We start from the raw sequence: 23770 nt of genomic DNA on the forward strand, positions 1-23770 counted from the left end.
AAGTGTTTTCAAATTCATTTTTCCAAGAACCCTAACAGTCCATGTTTTCCAGACCACCTACAGATGTGTCTTGCTACAACTTTGCCTCACACGCCATGTAGTGCGCCTTGCTAGTCACGCCTTCCAGTGCCGCTGCCTGTAACAGAATGTTGTAACGTAACATACTGAGGTGCTGGAAAAGGCGGAGACTGTAATACAACTTTCTGTCCACCAAATGTCACTTTTCCTAAACTCCACAGTGCATGTGTCAAATACCAATGAAGCCTCTGTAGCGCCGCTTGCCGATTGGCTCATGGAACCTGTCATTCATTACACTATACACTAATACTGAACAGCGTTTTGTCATGAATGCAGAGCTGCAGCTGACTGTGTAATAAAGAATTTGATGCGTGCGTCCTTTGTTTACTGACAATACGCTAAACCACTCTGGACATTGGATTCAACCCTTTACCGGACCGTCCATAAAGTGTCGTTGCCGGATGTAAAGAGTACCGGTGTAAAAAAATGCAGAGGAAGTTTTTCAGAAAGACACTTCATTTCAGGTTCACTATTCTGAAAATACCCGCTCTCCCCCTCCCACCCAGCAGCATTACACTCTAAGCGGCTATTCATGACTTCAGCACTACAGTATCTATGATATTGTATTGTGTACACTATCATAGATACTGTAGTGCTGAAGTCATGAATAGCCGCTTAGAGTGTAAGAGGCTGCTACCGCTGGTTAGTGTGGCCGAGCGGTTAAAGCCAGCGCACTATGGGGGTGAGTCAGGGTTGATCGTAGATGTGTTACGATCAGCTTCCCTGACAATTGGGGGGACGCCCAGCACAGGGCAAGTCCGCCCCGCATGTCAGGGTTGACCCTCCCGCACAAGCACAAAATCATCGCACAGTTGTGTACTGTAGGAGTAGCTCCCAGCCAGCCCAGCTCCTGCGCGCTGGCAGGGAGCTACTCATTGCTGCCTGTGTCGCAGCGGCTGCATGTGATGTCACGTAGCCGCCGCAGCCCGCCCCCCCCCCACCCAACAGTCCGGGCACATCTGTGTTTCCCAGACCGTGCCCCCTAAACGGTGGCCAAATGGCGCCGGGCCGCTCCCTCCCATCCAGCGACCGTCTCTGTCTGTCAATCAAGCAGAGGAGATCACTAGCTAAATATAGCCGTCGGCTGTCTGGCATGCGCTGATGCACTGCGGCGCCAGCGCATGCGCAGATTGGACCCGATCGCTGCTGTGCGAAAATGCACAGCAGCGATCGGGTCTGAATGACCCCCTATGTAGCCGGCGTTGAATATTGTTACATTGTAGCTATGTTATTAGGTACACCAAGCTAGCACTGGGTTGGGCTTTAACTAGGGGTATTTGAGTGGTACAGTCGTACAGGGCTCAAGGCATGGGGGCGGCACCATCTCTGCCCCACTGTCCTGGCTAGCAGGGTACGGGGGGGGGGGGGGTGGCACTGACATGCGGGCCGGACTAGCCCTGCGCTGGGCGTCCCCCCGCATGTATGAGTGCCTGATCGTAGCTGCTACAATCAACTCGGAATGACCCCCATTGCCCCTAAATATAATTTTCCAATTTTGCTGAAAATATATTGACTTGTTTTACAAGCAATTCATAGCATCTCTACATGATTGACATACTCATATTCATCATGGTCACTTAATAGTAGTGTACATTATTTTGCTGTAGTTTTGTATTTGTAAGGAACATTGGCCCTCATTCCGAGTTGTTCACTCGCTAGCTGCTTTTAGCAGCATTGCACACGCTAGGCCGCCGCCCTCTGGGAGTGTATCTTAGCTTAGCAGAATAGCGAACGAAAGATTAGCAGAACTGCTAATAAATAATTCCTTGCAGTTTCTGAGTAGCTCCAGGCCTACTCACAGATTGCGATCAGCTCAGTCCGTTTAGTTCCTGGTTTGACGTCACAAACACGCCCTGCGTTTGGCCAGCCACTCCCCCGTTTCTCCAGACACTCCCGCATTTTTACCTGACACACCTGCGTTTTTTAGCACACTCCCGGAAAATGCTCAGTTACCACCCAGAAACACCCCTTTCCTGTCAATCACTCACTGATCAGCAGTGCGACTGAAAAGCGCCGCAGGATCCACAGCAAATCTACTAAGTTTTTAGTTAAATAACTTAAGCGCATGCGCCCTGCGTGCCTTGCGCATGCGCATTTTGCAACAAATCGCAGCATAGCGAAAATCGGCAACGAGCGAACAACTCGGAATGACCCCCATATTGTGTTGTGTTGGAGTGCGTGAGTTAGGCATAGTACTGCAGTTTCTTCTGATCATTTGTTAACCCAGACCTGAAGGTAACACATTTGTATGATAAATGTAGTTGGCAAATTGGCAAATTGAGTGTTTGCAGTCATCTTTCTTTACACTGTCTCGGTTTATGGTCAATTTAAATATTTTTCTCCAGTAGTTAAATAATAAGAGCTTCATCTCACTGTACACAATTTAACACATGCACAAAATAATCTATATGCATTCATACACAAACACACTCATGTTAAAGTAGGCTTCATATTTACCATTGGCAAAGATCGGGGCACTAGGGGTCTGATCGGAGCGTTTCTCCCCTGTTTACAAGAGAGGTATCTATCAGTGTAATCAACAGTATATATCAACCTACTCAGAATGAATGAGTATAAGGTACAACATAACACATTTACTTTATAGTTACTCTGTTTTAAAATATAAAATTCCATGAATTATTATATGAACCAGGGGTCTGATTCAGATTTGGAAGCAAGACAGAAAAAGACCATATCTGGCACAACCCATTTTGCAATGCAAGGGGAGGAAATACATTTATATTTACTGTGCAGGGTAAATACTGGCTGATTTTGCAAGTAGCCCACAAATGTTAGACAGCTTTATTTTTACACTGCAATTTAGATTTCAGTTTGGATACCTCATCCAAATCAAAATCTCTCTGCACGTGTTACATCTGCCCCACCTGCCTAGTTGCTTGCTTTTTTGCTTTGCTTCCACATCTGAATAACCCCATAGCAAAAGACCAAATAATGTGGCAATTCTATCATTTGTTTTATAAGCGCTGACTCCATATGATGTATTTAATTTGAAATATTGACGAACTGCTGGGCGAATTGATCCAGTCTGTTCTAAAATTGAAATTGAATCTAAAACCGAGTACACACAGGGCGATTTCAGCCTAAAAAATAAACAATAACAACATAAATCTTTTAGGCTTATATCGTCCAGTGTGTATGAGGTAATATTGGTGAACGATGAACGATGCATGCTCCGCATGTCGTTCATCAATTACCAATATTGAGCTGACATGCAGCTCAACCCGCTCAACCCGTCAGTGTCGGGCTGAGCTGCATGTCTGGGAATGCCGGTGGTGACGTCACTGATCGTTTTAGTTGAACTATAACATTCAGTGTGTACGTACTATATCGTTGAACTCTATATTGTTCAACAGTATAGTCATTCATTGCCGGCATTTCATTATCGCCCAGTGTGTACCTGGCTTAAGTCTTGATTCAACACAGACTTGGTGAACAATTAATGATCACTGGAGAATTAGGTGAATCACAACATTGTACATGGAAGCCAATCTAGAACAAATTTCTGATAGTTCCTTGTGAAAACCAATTTTGATGCTCTTTGTCATGACTGTGGGCCTGATTCATTAAAGATTGCAAATGCAAAGCTGCCCGCAGCGATGTTCATCTACGACGGCAGGCTGAGTAAGCTTCAGTTTACTAAGCTTTGCCGTCGCTGAAGGGACTGTGAGACCAAGAAAACTGCATATACGATGCAGCCCTTGGCCTCACCACCCCCCGCAATTTCCAAAATGCCGGCCGTCCCCGCCCCTCCCCGTGAACGCCTCTGCCTGTCAATCAGGCACAGGCGTTCGCATATCTGCGCTGCGACTGCAGGACCCGATCTGCGCATATGCAGTTTCCCCACCATTGGGAAACTGCACATAGGATTGCTGAAGTAACCCTTAATGAATCAGGCCCTGTGCACACTGCATTTGATGTACAGCAGTGTAAATACTACTGCATCTTTTTCTGGTTAATTTATTTTTCTTTACACATTTTACACCCTCACTACTTCATACTAACTGTCCAAAAACAATTGTTATACTGTATGTCTTTCCCCACTATGTGTCACTGGCACATTATCTATATAGCTGTAAAAATAAAAAAAATTAGAACACACAGATGAGAATTTTTTTTATGACCATTTGCCCTTAGTGCCACTACCTATCTAGTATGTGGGTGATCTCATCTGGGGGTCTATTTATGGGTATCCGTTTGGATGGCCGAACATGTTATGGTCGACAGTCATTAGGTCGACCACCATTGGTTGACATGGACACATGGTCAACACATGAAAGGCCGACACATGAAAAGGTCGACATGAGTTTTTGGAATTTTTCCATACTTTACGATCCACATGGACTACAATTGGGAACTGTAATCTGTGCCAAGCGCAGTGGTAGCGGAGAGCGAGGCACCTTGCCCGAAGCATGGCGAGTGAAGCGAGCCATGCGAGGAGATGCGGTTCACTAACTGGGGTTCCCCATCACTTTACGCAGAAACGACACCAAAAAAAGTAAAAAGACTCATGTCGACCTTCTCATGAGTCGATCTTTCATATGTCGGATATTTTCATGTGTTGACCATTTATCTATGTCGACCATGCCAATGTCGACCAATAGTGGTCGACCTAATGACTGTCAACCATAACATGGTCGGCCATTCATACCGGAACCCTATTTATGAAGCAGTGATAGACCCTTTCTCCTTCAAAAAAGCCAGAGAAAGTTGTTAACACAACTTCCTCCTATTTAAGAAGAGGGATACTGCACAAAGGGGGTAATTCCAAGTTGATCGCAGCAGGATATTTTTTTAGCAGTTGGGCAAAACCATGTGCACTGCAGGGGGGGCAGATATAACATGTGCAGAGAGAGATAGATTTGGGTGTGGTGAGTTCAATCTGCAATCTAAATTGCAGTGTAAAAATAAAGCAGCCAGTATTTACCCTGCACAGAAACAAAATAACCCACCCAAATCTAACTCTCTCTGCAAATGTTATATCTGCCTCCCCTGCAGTGCACATGGTTTTGGCCAACTGCTAAAAAATTTCCTGCTGCGATCAACTTGGAATTACCCCCAAAGGGCTTAATTCAGACCTGATCGTAGCAGCAAATTTGTTAGAGATTTGTTGAGAGTTAGATTTGGGTGGGTTATATTGTTTGTGTGCAGGGTAAATACTGGCTGCTTTATTTTTACACTGCAATTTCGATTTCAGTTTTAACACACCCCACCCAAACCTAACTCTCTCTGCACGTGTTATATCTGCCCCCCACTCCCCCCCCCCCCCCGCTTCCCTGCAGTGCACAGGTTTTGCCCATCTGCTAACAAATTTGCTGCTACAATCAGGTCTGAATTACCACCAGAAATCACTGATTTCTCTTTTTTCCATCACTGTCTTCTCTTTTCATATTCCTTTGCTAGGTAACGCCATCTGGAGATCCTGTTATATATTCCCTTCAGTTAGGGACCTGCAAAGTCAGATCAGCTTAGCAGGTTCCCGTCCAGATCATAGGCCTAATTCCGACCTGGTCGTTGTTGCGGCAGCGTACGCAGGCTGAAGCCCAGTGAAGTGTGCACACACACACAGCAGACGCATTGCAGTGAGATGCGACAGAATATTACTTGTGCGTTCACTTCTGCCTGCAGTCGCAGGGCATGTCAGTGGCATTGCAACAACGTTTTTGGGGCGCTGTCCAGACAACGCAGGCATGTCCGGACCGTTGCTGGGGCAGTGACGTCACGCAGCCGCTGTGGCCAAAAACATGGCGGATAGCCGCCTGCTCCGCAGCTGGGCTGCATAGGCAGAGAACTACTTGGCAGGTGCCGCTGTGCGATGCTTTTGCATGCCTGCAGGGGGGCGGAGGGGGGGGGGGGCAGGAACCGGCATGCGGGGCGGACTTGCCCTGTGCTTGGTGTCCCCCCGCTTGTCAATGATTTTGATCGCAGATGTGGGTTTTTCCGCACATCTACGATAATGTCTGGATTAGGTCCTATGTCTCCCTGTGGACATACACACATTATTGACAGCGTTGGGCTAGCAGCAAAATTCTTACCAGAGCATACTGTTAAAACTGGAATATTATCTGAAATACAATACCTGATGCAAATATAATGTTTTTGCAGTACTAATCAGTCTGACTGTCACCTTTGGTTTATATTGTGCAGTCATGATATTCCAGTTTACTTGTATCGAGTGGTAGTTACTTTATTACGTCTCGCATGAAGAAAAGTAGTCAAGAAAGTGGCTACTGTTAACTTCCTAAAAGGAAAGCAATGGTTTTGTAGCTATGAGTCAAACACAACAAGTTATGAACTGCTTAGCCAGATCAGATGATAAGAAAAATTCTGAATCACACCCTTGCTACATTTTGACATAGAGTTTTCTTTACTTGTCCACACCTTTGTGGGCTTCCTGGAGAACTTAGAATTGAAATGAAAAAACAAAACAAAAACATTTTGGCACGGATTCAGAGTTGGGAGAAAGGCAATAAAAAAAAAATTTGGACAAGCCATATTGCACAGCAAGGTGTGCAAATCATTTTTTTCTTTTTGCATGCTGCATAGCCACAAATGTTGAATATCGTTATTCTTACACTGTAAATATACAGATTAGCTCCTCCAACTTCTCTGCACATTTTAACCTGTTTATTGCCAAGGCACAAATTTGTTCTTTTTTTTTTTTTTTTTGCTCTGCTTGCAACTCTGAATCAGACATGAAAGAGACAGCCTTCATCTACATAATGCTGGCGACAGCCGCGGATCTAATCAGCCGCTGCTAATGCCACATGTTGCCACTTGCCACTATTCTCTGGTACAAGCTGGCCACAACATTGATAGTCACATGACTGACATTTTGAGTACTGAGAGGCAGCCAGCACTGTGTATGATAATGCTAGCCATTGTAGCCTTTGGGCTACTGAAAGCACCTGCTTGCACAGTAGCGCAGTGTGGTGTCCGAACCAGAAAGTGATCACATATGCAATCACTTAACTTCTTACTGATTGACAGGACAGGCTATCATTGGAGCCCTGCCCCAGCAACTCAGAGATGATACATTCCAGAGAACAAAGATTCTGTATTGGCTTGGATTTCTGTGATACAGATTCTTCATTTTTGGGCCAGACCATAGTTATTAAGAAATATGAAAAAGCAGAACCAGGGGTGTATTGGGATTGAAAAGGGCAGTACGAATGGTGTAATGGTTAGCATTACTGCCTCACAGCAATGAGGTCATGGGCTCGATTCCCACCATGGCCCTAACTGTGTGGAGTTTGTATATTCTCCCCATACTTGCGTGGGTTTCCTCCGGGTGCTCCGGTTTCCTCCCACAATCCAAAAATATACTGGGAAGTTAATTGGCCCCCAACAAAATTAACCCCAGTGAATGTGTCTGTATGTACATGTGATAGGGAATATAGATTGTAAGCTCCACTGGAGCAGGGACTGATATGAATGGGCAAATATTCTCTGTAAAAGCGCTGTGGAATATGTGTTCACTATATAAATAACTGGTAATAATAATAAAAACAGCCCGGGAAATGTGTGGAAGTACAGATGTGTCCTCTTACAGCTTTGCTTCAGGCGCAGCCCTTGAAGTTGCGCCATGCCATGGCGGGACTGGTCTTAGATGCAAAGTAATGTATAGGACGCACAAGCAGCTTCTGATTATTAAAATGATATGCAGCATACCTATATTCTGTGTGTGTAATTGCGCTCTATCTGCATCCGAAATGCCGCATTACAGTGTTATCCATGAAAACACTGTAGCGTAGCATTTTGTATGTAAATTCGTCAGTCACACACAGAATATTGGCATACCATATATCATTTTAATCAGCAGAAGCTGCTTGTGCGTCCTATACATTACTTTGCATCTAAGACACATTTTCGCAGGAAAAATACGCAAAAAGACGATTGGTGCTACCCAGGGCTGGTGCTAGGGTGTTCGGCGTCCCCCTGCAAACTATAAATTTGCGCCCTCCCATATTTCACAAAGGGTCAGTGCGCGCCAAAGGAAAAGGAGTGTGGTCTCACAAGGAAGGGGCATGGCCACACAATAGTACCCCCATTTAAAATTACGCCAGACAGTAGCACAATCTTATTCACCTTATACGTAATGCCCCCCCAGTAGTAGCGTCCTTACATGTAATGCCCCCCAGTAGTAGCGTCCTTATAGGTAATGCCCCCCAGTAGTAGCAGTAGCGTCCTTATACGTAGTGCCCCCACAGTAGTAGTAGTAGTAGCGTCCTTATACATAATGCCCCCCCCCAGTAGTAGTAGTAGCGTCCTTATACGTAATGCCCCCCTGTAGTAGTAGTAGCATGCTTGTACGTAATGCCCCTACAGTAGTAGTAGGAGCGTCTTTATATGTAATTCCCCCCCAGTAGTAGTAGTAGTAGCAGCATCCTTATACATAATAACCCCCAGTAGTAGTAGTAGTAGCGTCCTTATACGTAATGCCCCCCTGTAGTAGTAGTAGCATGCTTGTACGTAATGCCCCTACAGTAGTAGTAGGAGCGTCTTTATATGTAATTCCCCCCCAGTAGTAGTAGTAGTAGCAGCATCCTTATACATAATAACCCCCAGTAGTAGTAGTAGTAGCGTCCTTATACGTAATGCCCCCCCAGTAGTAGCGTCCTTATACGTAATACCCCCTCCCCCAGTAGTAGCGTCGTTATACATAATGCCCCCTCCCCCAGTAGTAGCGTCGTTATACATAATGCCCCCTCCCCCAGTAGTAGCGTCGCTATACGTAATGCCCCCCTGTAGTAGTAGCGTCCTTACATGTAATGACCCCCCAGTAGTAGCGTCCATAATGTGCGCACACACAGACACACCTCACACCCCCACTACACACACACACCCCCACCATACACATACACCCCCCCACTATACACATACAACCCACCATACACACACACACACACACACACACATACTTACATTTCTCTCTCACCCTCCACTTACCTAAGTCTGGCTGGCTGTCACTGTAATTACTCTTCCTCTGTACAGCTACAGCAGCCTGGTCTGTGTAGCCCCGCCCCCTGCATCCGGTGTAGCTCCGCCCCCTCTTCGGATCTGCAGTGCACACAGCCGCTGTTACAGGTGAGGGGAGGGCAGTAGGCGTTTCATGCTGTCAGCGCCGCTGCCTATCAGCAGGGGGGACAGGCCAGGCGGCGCAGCAGCAGGGAAGGGATGCAGAGCAGGGACAGCGCCTCAGTGGTGCTTCCGAGTCCAGCCACAGCATGGCATGAAAAAAATGCAGAAAAAAGACGCTCAGAGCTACCGAGTCACGTGGAACTCACATGTTATGTGTAACGAGACTTGTAGCACACGGAGCAAAGATGTAAGAGGACACATTTGTAGCCCTAATGGCAGCAGTGTCTTTTGAGTAGGTGGGGGTCAGTTGAGGAGGGCAGGATCACTACTCATAGGGGCTAATTCTGAGTTGGACCTAGTTGTGTCCTTGTATCTTTTGCTGCAGTTGCATCTGCGACTTTATGCAATACAGTACAATGCCAACAATAATACAAGTCATCCCCACCAAATGCAGTGGCTGAGATATCACTTGTACTGCAACATCTGTACCACTAAAATAAGAATTTACTTACCGATAATTCTATTTCTCGGAGTCCGTAGTGGATGCTGGGGTTCCTGAAAGGACCATGGGGAATAGCGGCTCCGCAGGAGACAGGGCACAAAAAGTAAAGCTTTAGGATCAGGTGGTGTGCACTGGCTTCTCCCCCTATGACCCTCCTCCAAGCCTCAGTTAGGATACTGTGCCCGGACGAGCGTACACAATAAGGAAGGATTTTGAATCCCGGGTAAGACTCATACCAGCCACACCAATCACACTGTACAACCTGTGATCTGAACCCAGTTAACAGTATGATAACAGCGGAGCCTCTGAAAAGATGGCTCACAACAATAATAACCCGATTTTTGTAACTATGTACAAGTATTGCAGATAATCCGCACTTGGGATGGGCGCCCAGCATCCACTACGGACTCCGAGAAATAGAATTATCGGTAAGTAAATTCTTATTTTCTCTATCGTCCTAGTGGATGCTGGGGTTCCTGAAAGGACCATGGGGATTATACCAAAGCTCCCAAACGGGCGTGAGAGTGCGGATGACTCTGCAGCACCGAATGAGAGAACTCCAGGTCCTCCTCAGCCAGGGTATCAAATTTGTAGAATTTAGCAAACGTGTTTGCCCCTGACCAAGTAGCTGCTCGGCAAAGTTGTAAAGCCGAGACCCCTCGGGCAGCCGCCCAAGATGAGCCCACTTTCCTTGTGGAATGGGCTTTTACTGATTTTGGCTGTGGCAATCCTGCCACAGAATGTGCAAGCTGAATTGTACTACAAATCCAACGAGCAATCGTCTGCTTAGAAGCAGGAGCACCCAGCTTGTTGGGTGCATACAGGATAAACAGCGAGTCAGATTTTCTGACTCCAGCCGTCCTGGAAACATATATTTTCAAGGCCCTGACAACGTCAAGCAACTTAGAGTCCTCTAAGTCCCTGGTAGCTGCAGGTACCACAATAGGTTGGTTCATGTGAAATGCAGAAACCACCTTAGGTAGAAATTGAGGACGAGTCCTCAATTCCGCCCTGTCAGAATGAAAAATTAAGTAAGGGCTTTTATATGATAAAGCCGCCAATTCTGACACACGCCTGGCTGAAGCCAAGGCTAACAGCATCGACACCTTCCATGTGAGATATTTTAAGTCCACAGTGGAAAGTGGTTCAAACCAATGTGACTTTAGAAAACTCAACACCACATTGAGATCCCAAGGTGCCACTGGAGGCACAAAAGGAGGCTGTATGTGCAGGACCCCTTTTACAAATGTCTGAACTTCAGGTACTGAAGCCAGTTCTTTCTGGAAGAAAATCGACAGGGCCGAAATTTGAACCTTAATGGACCCTAATTTTAGGCCCATAGACAGTCCTGTTTGCAGGAAATGAAGGAAACGACCCAGTTGAAATTCCTCTGTAGGGGCCTTCTTGGCCTCACACCACGCAACATATTTACGCCAAATGCGGTGATAATGTTTTGCGGTTACGTCCTTCCTGGCTTTGACCAGAGTAGGGATGACTTCTTCTGGAATGCCTTTTTCCCTCAGGATCCGGCGTTCAACCGCCATGCCGTCAAACGCAGCCGCGGTAAGTCTTGGAACAGACAAGGCTCCTGCAGTAGCAGGTCCTTTCTTAGAGGTAGAGGCCACGGTTCGTCCGTGAGCATCTCTTGAAGTTCCGGGTACCAAGTCCGTCTTGGTCAATCCGGAACCACGAGTATAGTTCTTACTCCTCTCCTTCTTATGATTCTCAGTACTTTTGGTATGAGAGGCAGAGGAGGGAACACATACACTGACTGGTACACCCACGGCGTTACCAGAGCGTCCACTGCTATTGCCTGAGGGTCCCTTGACCTGGCGCAATATCTGTCCAGTTTTTTGTTGAGGCGGGACGCCATCATGTCCACCTTTGGTTTTTCCCAACGGTTTACAATCAGGTGGAAGACTTCTGGGTGAAGTCCCCACTCTCCCGGGTGAAGGTCGTGTCTGCTGAGGAAGTCTGCTTCCCAGTTGTCCACTCCCGGAATGAATACTGCTGACAGTGCTATCACATGATTTTCCGCCCAGCGAAGAATCCTTGCAGCTTCTGCCATTGCCCTCCTGCTTCTCGTGCCGCCCTGTCTGTTTACGTGGGCGACTGACGTGATGTTGTCCGATTGGATCAACACCGCCTGACCCTGAAGCAGAGGTTTTGCTTGACTTAGGGCATTGTAAATGGCCCTTAGTTCCAGAATGTTTATATGAAGAGACGTTTCCAGGCTTGACCACAGGCCCTGGAAATTCCTTCCCTGTGTGACTGCTCCCCAGCCTCTCAGGCTGGCATCCGTGGTTACCAGGATCCAATCCTGAATGCCAAATCTGCGGCCCTCTAGTAGATGAGCACTCTGCAGCCACCACAGGAGAGACACCCTTGTCCTTGGCGACAGGGTTATCCGCTGATGCATCTGCAGATGCGATCCGGACCATTTGTCCAGTAGATCCCACTGAAATGTTCTTGCATGGAATCTTCCGAATGGAATCGCTTCGGAAGAAGCCACCATTTTCCCCAGGACCCTCGTGCACTGATGCACTGAGACCTGTCCTGGTTTTAGGAGGTTCCTGACTAGCTCGGATAACTCCCTGGCCTTCTCCTCCGGGAGAAACACCTTCTTCTGGACTGTGTCCAGAATCATTCCTAGGAACAGTAGACGTGTCGTTGGAATCTGCTGCGATTTTGGAATATTTAGAATCCACCCGTGCTGACGTAACACTACCTGAGATAGTGCTACTCCGACTTCTAACTGTTCCCTGGATCTTGCCCTTATCAGGAGATCGTCCAAGTAAGGGATAATTAAAATGTCTTTTCTTCTTAGAAGAATCATCATTTCGGCCATTACCTTGGTAAAGACCCGAGGTGCCGTGGACAATCCAAACGGCAGCGTCTGAAACTGATAATGACAGTTTTGTACTACAAACCTGGGGTACCCTTGGTGAGAAGGGTATATCGGGACGTGGAGATAAGCATCCTTGATGTCCAGAGACACCATATAGTCCCCTTCTTCCAGGTTTGCTATCACTGCTCTGAGTGACTCCATCTTGAATTTGAACCTTTTTATGTAAGTGTTCAAGGATTTCAGATTTAAAATTGGTCTCACCGAGCCGTCCGGCTTCGGTACCACAAACAGCGTGGAATAATACCCCTTTCCTTGTTGCAGGAGGGGTACCTTGATTATCACCTGCTGGGAATACAGCTTGTGAATGGCTGCCAAAACTGCCTCCCTGTCGGAGGGAGACTTTGGTAAAGCAGACTTCAGGAAACGACGAGGGGGAAACGCCTTGAATTCCAGTTTGTACCCCTGCGATACTACCTGTAGAATCCAGGGATCCACTTGCGAGTGAGCCCACTGCGCGTTGAAATTCTTGAGACGGGCCCCCACCATATCTGAGTCTGCTTGTAAAGCCCCAGCGTCATGCTGAAGACTTGGCAGAAGCAGGGGAGGGCTTCTGCTCCTGTGAAGCGGCTGCATGGTGCAGTCTTTTTCCTCTTCCTCTGCCCCGGGGCAGAAAAGAGTGGCCTTTTGCTCGCTTGTACTTATGGGAACGAAAGGACTGAGTTTGAAAAGACGGTGTCTTTTTCTGCTGATGTGGAGTGACCTGGGGTAAAAAGGTGGATTTTCCAGCCGTTGCCGTGGCCACCAGGTCCGATAGACCAGCCCCAAATAACTCCTCCCCTTTATACGGCAATACTTCCATGTGCCGTTTGGAATCCGCATCCCCTGACCACTGTCGCGTCCATAACGCTCTTCTGGCAGAGATGGACATAGCACTTATTCTTGATGCCAGGGTGCAAATATCCCTCTGTGCATCACGCATATATAGTAGTGCATCCTTTAAATGTTCTATAGTTAACAAAATATTGTCCCTATCCAGGGTATCAATATTCTCGGTCAGGGAATCCGACCATGCGACTCCAGCACTGCACATCCAAGCTGAGGCGATTGCTGGTCGCAGTATAACACCAGTATGTGTGTATATACTTTTTAGGATATTTTCCAGCCTTCTATCAGCTGGTTCTTTGAGGGTAGCCGTATCAGGAGACGGTAACGCTACTTGTTTTGATAAACGTGTGAGCGCCTTATCTACCCTAGGGGGTGTTTCCCAACGCGCCCTAACCTCTGGCGGGAAAGGATATAATGCTAATAATTTTTTAGAAATTAGCTGTTTTTTATCGGGGGAAACCCACGCTTTTTCACACCTCATTTATTTCCTCTGACTCAGGAAAAAATATTGGCAGTTTTTTCTCTCCCCACATAATACCCTTCTTTGTGGTACTTGTAGTGTCAGAAAGGTTCAATGCCTCTTTCATTGCCGTGATCATGTAACGTGTGGCCCTACTGGACATTACGTTTGTCTCGTCACCGTCGACACTAGACTCAGTATCTGTGTCAGGGTCTGTGTCGACCCACTGAGGTAACGGGCGTTTTAGCGCCCCTGACGGTGTCTGAGACGCCTGGACAGGCACTAATTGATTTGCCGGCTGTCTCATGTCGTCAACAGTTTTCTGCAAATTGCTGACATTATCACTTAATTGTTTAAATACAATCATCCAGTCAGGTGTCGACTCCCTAGGGGGTGACATCACCAACACAGGCAACTGCTCCGCCTCCACATAATTTTCCTCCTCATACATGTCGACACACGCGTACCGACACACAGCACACACACCGGGAATGCTCTGATAGAGGACAGGACCCCACTTAGCCCTTTGGAGAGACAGAGGGAGAGTCTGCCAGCACACACCCAGCGCTATATATATATATACAGGGATAACCTTATATAAGTGTTATTCCCTTATAGCTGCTGTTATTATCGTTATTTGCTGCCAAAAATGCCCCCCTCTTTTTTACCCTGATTCTGAAGCAGGACTGCAGGGGAGAGTCAGAGAGCCGTCCTTCCAGCGGAGCTGTGAGGGAAAATGGCGCTTGTGTGCTGAGGAGATAGGCTCCGCCCCTTCACGACGTCCTTATCTCCCGCTTTTCTGTGTAAAATGGCAGGGGATTAAAATACATCCATATAGCCCAGGAGCTATATGTGATGTATTCTGTTTTGCCACCTAAGGTATTCCGTTATATTGCGTCTCAGGGCGCTCCCCCCCCAGCGCCCTGCACCCTCAGTGACCGGAGTGTGAAGTGTGCTGAGAGCAATGGCGCACAGCTGCGGTGCTGTGCGCTACCTTAGTCTGAAGACAGGATGTCTTCTGCCGCCGATTTCACCGGACCTCTTCGTCTCTTCTGGCTCTGTAAGGGGGACGGCGGCGCGGCTCCGGTGACCCATCCAGGCTGAACCTGTGATCGTCCCTCTGGAGCTAGTGTCCAGTAGCCTAAGAAACCCGATCCACTCTGCACTCAGGTGAGTCCGTTTCTTCTCCCCTTAGTCCCACGATGCAGTGAGCCTGTTGCCAGCAGGACTCACTGAAAATAAAAAAACCTAACTAAACTTTTATTCTAAGCAGCTCAGGAGAGCCACCTAGATTGCACCCTTCTCGGCCGGGCACAAAAATCTAACTGAGGCTTGGAGGAGGGTCATAGGGGGAGGAGCCAGTGCACACCACCTGATCCTAAAGCTTTACTTTTTGTGCCGTGTCTCCTGCGGAGCCGCTATTCCCCATGGTCCTTTCAGGAACCCCAGCATCCACTAGGACGATAGAGAAAATGCAAATAGTCAAAACTGATTAGCAACCTGCAAATGTGTCTGCCACACACAGGAAATCCAAACCACCAATAAGGATTTATACTAATAGGTATAAAAATACAAGTAGTGTGCATATACAAACACTTGAAAATAGCTAGATATGGGCTCACAGCTCTAGGCTATGCTGCCACAGCGAAACATGGCACGGTGGGAAGCGAACATTTACTAGACATAAATGTAAGTTACAGGGACACGGACACAAGGGGTACATCCCCACAAGATATTTTCTCATTTACACCCATACGCCAAGTCCTTTACACACACACTCTGTTTTTGGGTCCACAACTTAGACTAATTACTGTGCTCTGGTGTCTGGCATACAAGTGAATTTAGTTACCTAATGAATAGTTGCTGTTTTTCTTCATAATTACAAAAAGTGTGCATTGGTAAAACAATTACTGTGTTATATGTATTTACACAATCAAACTTAAGTATGGCACAGTGCTTCTTTATCCCATTATACCCCTCATTTTATCTTTTTTTTTTAGTATTTATACATTGTATTATTTGACAGATCATTTTGGTGCGTTTTATCTGATTACACTTATATTGTGTGCCACATTTATCAGACAATAAAAGTTTTATTACACAGCATGAAATATTTAAGACTACTATTTTGGTTGACAGTGTAAATGTGGCACTCTGGCAGACAGTAAAGCTACAAAACTATTTACCAAAGAATGAAATTTTTCGAAGCAACAATCATTACGATCAAGCCATGGTGAGTCAGACAAGTACACCATACACCATACTGTACACCATACTGAACTAAGGGGGTTATTCTGACCTGATCGCACGCTACCATTTTTCGCAGCGCAGCGTTCAGGTCACTACTGCGTATGCGAATGCACTGCAATGTGCAGGCGCGTCATACGGGTACAAAGAGGATCGTGCTGGGCGATGAATTTAACTAAGAATCCATTCACACAGCCGATCGCAAGAAGATTGACAGGAAGAAGGGTATCAAATGACCGTTTTCAGGGAGTGGTTGGAAAAACGCAGGTGCGTCCAAGCCTTTTCCGGGGGCGGGTGTCTGGCGTCAATTCCGGGACCAGACAGGCTGAAGTTATCGCAGCGGCTGAGTAAGTTCAGACCTACTCAGAAACTGTACAAACTGTTTTTGTACTGCTCAGCTGCACAGGCGTTCGCACACTTGCAAAGCTAAAATACACTCCCCAGTGGGCAGAGACTATGCGTTTGCATGGCTGCAAAAAGTAGCTAGTGAGCGATCAACTTGGAATGACCCCCTAAATCACTGCACATATATAATCTATAGCATTTTATTATATTTAATAATATATAAACAGATGACATCACTATTAAATTACACCGTCACCTGCAGAGAGAATGTGTCAGCCATGGCCCATTTAGTGCAGGATTAGTTGATCTGCTCAGCATGTGAGGACAGCCTTACTAAACAATGAGAAAAGTTTGGGGGATTTGTAAGCTGTGTTCAATAGGGAGGATAAGCAAATATCCCAATTCAAAAGCAGAACAGACAACCTGGAAATGGAAATATCAGGGTGTCTGTTGTGTTTTTGGAATAGAGTATTTGCTTATCTGATCATAGGGTATATAGCCTACCACACCCATTTTCTCTCATGCCTCTTTTAGAAAATCTGGTGGAGGGCAGGTAAGTGTTCATCCTAATTAGGATAGCTCCAACTACTGCAATCATAGTTTCTGTCAGTAGCATAATAAAGGCCCCTAGAGTCAAATTCTGCCTGAAATTCAACCTTGTAGTCTATTGAAGCAGGTTGTGTGGTTTATCTCAGTCCTTGTTCTTTTATTGTGTGCAAGGGCAAAGTATCCAGGCCCCATCCACAGATTCACGTGCCCATCTGAGCTTTTTTGTGGGTGGGGAAAGGGAGTGCACAGACCAATAGTATCCTATAAGTTTATGTGGTCACATAACTGCATACTTGCCTACCTGACCCTCTCCATGAGGGAGAAAATGCTCTGTTCCTGGACTTTCCTGGTAATGTATGATTGCCATCACCTGTGGTGAAACACCTTTCTTATCAATTAACTAGCTCACCACAGGTGATGGCAATCATACATTACCAGGAAAGTCCAGGAACAGAGCATTTTCTCCCTCATGGAGAGAGTCAGGTAGGCAAGTATGCATAACTGTTAGGCAGGATCCACTTAATAATACCCATTTAGGTTAGTCGGTGGTTGACATGAAGTTTTCTCACCAAGCAGTCAGGAGTAATTAAGACCTGTTATTGTTATGCTTCCCTCGTCTCTCTGTGCTTCCTCTAAAGTTGCCTATTACATTTTCTTTTATATTTAAGTCTAACTCCTGGGAATATTTAAGCATCAAAGACCATTCATGACCATGGGCCGTTAGAATTGCCCAAAGCTAAGCTGAGACCAGGACTTATGTACTGTACATCAGTAGTACGTAGTTTGGTTGTCAGTTCCTTTCTCATATCCATTGTTGTGTTAATACTGAGTTCATAATTTTTGGAGCATTATTCAGGTCTGTTAGCAAACCTAAAAAGCAAGAAAATAGGCAGAGAGATTTAGATTTGGGTGGAGTGTGTTCAAAGTGAAATCTAAATTGCAGTGTAACAACTTAAGCAGCCAGTATTTACCCTGCACAGAAACAATAAATCCACCAAAATCTAAATCTCTCTGCACATGTTACATCTGCCCCATCTGCAGTGCAACATGGTTTTGCCCATTTGCTTGCTTTTTTGGTTTGCTAACAAACCTGAAGAACCCCCTTTATCCTTTGTTGAGTTTGGATCCGCTCATATGTGCATCGACTATCTATATTGACCCCTGCCTGGTTGGCTATCCATTTCAGTTCTGATTTCCTGCATTGTTCTATTGACCATCTGACTATTCTGTTACTCTTACCTTGGTTTCTGCATCTATCTTTGCCTTAAGTGATATAGGACCTAATTAAGAGAAGTACATAAAGTAAACCGTATGTATAGAATGAGTCCTAGATGATCACTCACAGCCCTTTAGCCATAGAATGATTGACATGTTGCAGCATTTGGGAGGGGGATTTGAAGGTGTTTTGTAGGTATGGCCAGGCAAGACTCTGCATCTTTGGACGCAGATTTCCTGGCCTCGGCACAGGAGTTTTAGCGACCAGTCTGAGTGCTGAGACTTACTCAGATGGCCGTGGGCTGCGACAATTGAGACCAATCGTCTCGATGGTGATCTGATACTACAGTATGTCTTCAAATGCAACACTTGGATCAACAGTGCATGCAGAATGAGTCTTTTTGCTACAGACGCCTCCTGCTGCTTTAGAATATTTCTGACTCAGGTACATAGTCCTTTTCCATAAAATCTTCTACCCTGTCCTTCCTGTTCATTTATGTTATTTTCTGCTCTGAGAGTCTCACTCACTTATACCCCTTTTACACCGCAAAGCTGGGTTGCACCCGGGATTATGTACACAGGTCCATCCCAGGTGCATACCGGCTGAAACCGCTTTCTATGGTCTATGACGCCACAAGAGGCATGTGCTGAGCCGGCGCTTGGAGATGAGGTCATCTCCAAGCGCCAGCTCTTCCTATGCTGTGAATGGGTCCCGGGTCGCATCAACCCGGTATACACATTCACACTGCACCATGAGCCGGGTTGAACCCAAAAGGTAGATGCTTTCACACACCCAGTATTGGTCAGAAGCTTGTCGTGAAAGGAGTATTATTTACTCGTATGTATTTTGTCCACATGGTTGCAGTCATCAGCTACTTTGTTACATTATTGCTCAGCACCCAGGTTTCCTACTGTAATATTATTTCTAAGTTCTGCCTGTCAGTAAGCTGATTTGTCAGTCTGGAATAGGGGTCTCTCTTAAAATACCACCCCTCCCATATACTTCTGAGAATTTCCTTACTCCTTACTAGTGGGACATTAAACTAATCTCACATACTGTGACGCTGGTTCTAACGTGGATGCTTGCAAGGAACTGTTTCACCAGGGGCACTATATATTTAAGGGATCCTGTGACTAATATAAACATTCTCCTTTTTATCAGTTGTCCAGGTCACAACTCACGACATACTATAGTTTTGAGCTCATTTATGCTATCGTTATGTATTATTATAATTGTTTAGCCAGATAAAAGGAGCTGATTGAGGGGTGAAGAAATGCTACATGAAATCATCCTCTATCTATCCATTCACTATGTGTTGTTGTGTTAAGAAATGTGACTTTACCAGATGCTTACGTGTATTTTACTTTACCACATTAAGGGAGAGTAGGCTAGTCCTGGCACGTCTTTTTATTAGTGTATATGAATCAGGAAGGGATCATATGCTGGTAGAAAACAAAACTAATACCTTCTGAATCACTAGATTTGGATGGAGGCAGCAAGAGATAAAGGTGAGCCATAATCCTGTGACACAACAACAGACATCAATCACACTCTGAGAAACACACAAGTCCCAGGAGCTAGCTAGATCTACTTCCTTTCTACCTCATTTGTTCTGCAAAAATGGTAAAACTCTGTAGTAAACTAAAGCAGTATGACTAAAGGGACAAAGCAGTGATCTGTAATGATAAGTAGGTGATTCAAACACACAGTAGTAGAAGTTAGCTTAAATGGATCGCGCAAGGGTCATAATTCGTGACATATTGAAACTGCCTGTTCAAGATTTTGTCCACTGAACTACCCTCCCCTGTAATTAAGGGGTCTATTCATTAAGCAGGGAAAAGAGTGGAGAAGCAGACGGTTGGCGAGATTGCCCATAGCAACCAATCCACTTTTACGTAACATTTATCAAGTGCTTTCTATAAAATTATACGTAGCAGCTGATTGGTTTCCATGGGCAACTTCTCCACTATCTCACTTCTCCACTCTTTTCACTGGTTTACGAACAGACAACTCCAGTTTATAATGTACAGTATTGAAAAGACTAAACAGAACTGACTGTGCTGTGCGTTGTGGTGTATGTCATCAGGTTCTTGGTTTCAGGAAATGGAAAAGAGTGTCCTATTTACTACAGAGCAGCCCTTTTTGTCCTCTTTAAAAGTATTATTCTCTCTATACCTTTTAAAAGATAATGTAAAAAAACCTTTTTCTAGTTGAGTGTGCATTACAAAGGTAAGAACATGTTATAAATATTCTTTTATTCTTCTGCCTAAACAATTAATGGAAGGCACTATATTTACAGCAACATCAGCCCACACAAAAAAAAACCCCCATTGTATTAAAGATATGAATAATATATATGTACCTTTTATTTACTGTTTCATCAGTGGACGTCCATTCTTGGTGACAGGCATATTTAATTTATTTCCAACAGGGGTTTAGTAATAGAGCTATCCTAAATTAGACACACGCCTCTGTTTGACTGACAGAACAGCAGCAGAATAAGTTATATTAATCATGATTTTCCACTTGCATCCTGCATAACAATTCCAAAGCTGAATACAGACAAAATCCCGTGATCCATCCAAGTCACACCCATATCCTCCCAGATCAAAACACAATCTCATATTATCATTCGTCCACTTCCCTTTCTAATTCTTAACTAGGAATGTCCTTTGGAAGAGCAACGTTGAATAGTTGAGGGGAAGCATGCATTGCGATAGGATGTAACCATTGCCTGTTAACCAGTCTATGATTTAACCAATGGTGATGCACATACGCAATAACAGCTGTAGTTTCGGCATGCGCAAAAGAGCTCAGCTACAGATTTAAAGTTTCTCCTACCAAGTGTATGCGGCAGACTGGCGTCAGCAGTCATCGATAACAGGGATGCGATTGTGGCAACCAATGCAATACCAGCATTGAATGGCCTAAGCATCTCCATTGGATGGAACCATTGATGGTTCCCAACCTTTGGTTTCTGATAAAATGGGAACCGTTGAGAGGTATGCATGTGTTCTGGATGCTGAAAAGGTTTTTGCATTAGTACAAAGGCATATTGCACATTTTATTATGTTCTTGTTAAGGATGTTAAAATCAAACTTTGCCTCTGTCACACACCTAATGCTCACACAACTCCTATTTATCCATGTCCAAGGTTTTTACACAGACATGTTCAACCTTACATAAATTCTAATTGTATTAGAAGTGCCATGAAATATGCCTCTTCAATTGGTACAAAATAAGTATTTAGATAGATAGGCACAGACGGAACACATACAGTATAAAGAAATACATTTTGTGGAGGTTTCTTTTATTGCTGGGTAGTTGTTTTAAACACAAGCAAAAATTATTTCCACATTGCTTAATGCAGTTAAATTACATTATATTTCCTCAGGAGATTAAACTTTTCTATTGAAAATGCAAAGTCAGTGAAATCATATTTACCAATATTATACCTAATTATCTGTATGCCTGTATCTGTTGGACTTACCAATACAAGTCTTGCCATCAGAGTGTAGTGCAAACTTGATATGACAACCGCATCGAGGACCATGATCTGTGTCATCACACGTGTGCTGACAGCCACCATTACCATAGTTACAGGTCACTAGAACATGAGGAAGAAAAGACCATTAATATAGGGCAGCATTTAAATGTGAGTGGTACTACAGTATTATACCAGCAGCTGTAGTAAGGCTTATAGGACTTCTAAACTTGTAATTGTAATCTACCGATAGTGGAACAATTGAATAAATTCTGCTATACTGTATACATTGTTGGATGTGGGAAAATAGTTTTTATAAAATATGGCAGTGTGTAATGAACACCTTATGAAAAGTTTCATAGGTAAAACATTTGTTGCTGACCTTTAGATTTAATTAATCTCAGGCAAAATTAATTATAATTATGAAGAAAAAAAAGTGATTGCTTATAGTATGTTTATTTCAACTTACATGATTATTGTTATAACACAAGAAGCATAATACATAAGCAATTAGCAAGAAGTAATGAATCTGGATTCCTGTCCAGAATTTTGTATGTACTTCAGTTGTCAAATGAGAGCTAGCAACGGAACACTAATCATAGAACAGGTAATGTAAGAAACTAAGAAAGCTAAGAAACTAGATGTACATGATGTGGTAAAAGATAAGTATTCTCTTGTGTTAAGACATGCAACTATATATAGCTATTGATCAGAGGAAAGGAAAAAAGAGATTGGTTCCTCCTATTTAAAAGTGATAAGTTGTCCAGCTACTGAAGCTGGATAGAGTACAGTGGTGAACAATTGATATAACATATAGGGCCAAATGTAATAGAGTGAGAGTTTCAGAAAGTGAGAGATTTGGTAAGGTTTTTCAGATATTTTTAAAGTGGCAATCATTTACCTGGTTGATCTAGCTAAATGATTAACACTTTAAAAAAAAACTGCAAAACCTTACCAAATCTCTCACTTTTTGAAACTCTCACTCTATTACATTTGGCCCATTGACTTAATATACTGTATAAGTGCTCTTGTAAAAAGCCTAATACTGGGAGCTTATGGCTATGCAGAGATGCACGCAAGTGGGCCACATTGCATGCCGCGAACTAAATAAGTATATTTACCAGTACACACTAGAGATGAGCGCCTGAAATTTTTCGGGTTTTGTGTTTTGGTTTTGGGTTCGGTTCCGCGGCCGTGTTTTGGGTTCGAACGCGTTTTGGCAAAACCTCACCGAATTATTTTTGTCGGATTCGGGTGTGTTTTGGATTCGGGTGTTTTTTTCCAAAAACACTAAAAAACAGCTTAAATCATAGAATTTGGGGGTCATTTTGATCCCAAAGTATTATTAACCTCAAAAACCATAATTTACACTCATTTTCAGTCTATTCTGAATACCTCACACCTCACAATATTATTTTTAGTCCTAAAATTTGCACCGAGGTCGCTGTGTAAGATAAGCGACCCTAGTGGCCGACACAAACACCGGGCCCATCTAGGAGTGGCACTGCAGTGTCACGCAGGATGTCCCTTCCAAAAAACCCTCCCCAAACAGCACATGACGCAAAGAAAAAAAGAGGCGCAATGAGGTAGCTGTGTGAGTAAGATTAGCGACCCTAGTGGCCGACACAAACACCGGGCCCATCTAGGAGTGGCACTGCAGTGTCACGCAGGATGGCCCTTCCAAAAAACCCTCCCCAAACAGCACATGACGCAAAGAAAAAAAGAGGCGCAATGAGGTAGCTGACTGTGTGAGTAAGATTAGCGACCCTAGTGGCCGACACAAACACCGGGCCCATCTAGGAGTGGCACTGCAGTGTCACGCAGGATGGCCCTTCCAAAAAACCCTCCCCAAACAGCACATGACGCAAAGAAAAAAAGAGGCGCAATGAGGTAGCTGTGTGAGTAAGATTAGCGACCCTAGTGGCCGACACAAACACCGGGCACATCTAGGAGTGGCACTGCAGTGTCACGCAGGATGTCCCTTCCAAAAAACCCTCCCCAAACAGCACATGACGCAAAGAAAAAAAGAGGCGCAATGAGGTAGCTGTGTGAGTAAG

At 44.8% G+C, this 23770-nt stretch overlaps 1 protein-coding gene across 6 annotated transcripts in view; it reads right to left on the reverse strand.

The window, feature by feature from the left end:
* SCUBE3 (signal peptide, CUB domain and EGF like domain containing 3) overlaps nucleotides 1-23770 on the reverse strand; it is a 207439-nt gene that overhangs the window by 89309 nt on the left and 94360 nt on the right. For 4 of the 6 annotated variants that reach the window (XM_063954912.1, XM_063954911.1, XM_063954915.1 and 1 more), the window contains 2 exons: nucleotides 21720-21836; nucleotides 2536-2583 (listed from right to left, as the gene is read on the reverse strand). In XM_063954912.1, the coding sequence (XP_063810982.1) occupies nucleotides 2536-2583; nucleotides 21720-21836 (165 nt within the window). The remainder of the gene's footprint in view (nucleotides 1-2535; nucleotides 2584-21719; nucleotides 21837-23770) is intronic. The other 2 variants (XM_063954914.1, XM_063954913.1) reach the window with 1 other exon arrangement.

Source organism: Pseudophryne corroboree, chromosome 2 (assembly GCF_028390025.1).
Source record: "Pseudophryne corroboree isolate aPseCor3 chromosome 2, aPseCor3.hap2, whole genome shotgun sequence".
NCBI classification, from domain to species: domain Eukaryota; kingdom Metazoa; phylum Chordata; class Amphibia; order Anura; family Myobatrachidae; genus Pseudophryne; species Pseudophryne corroboree.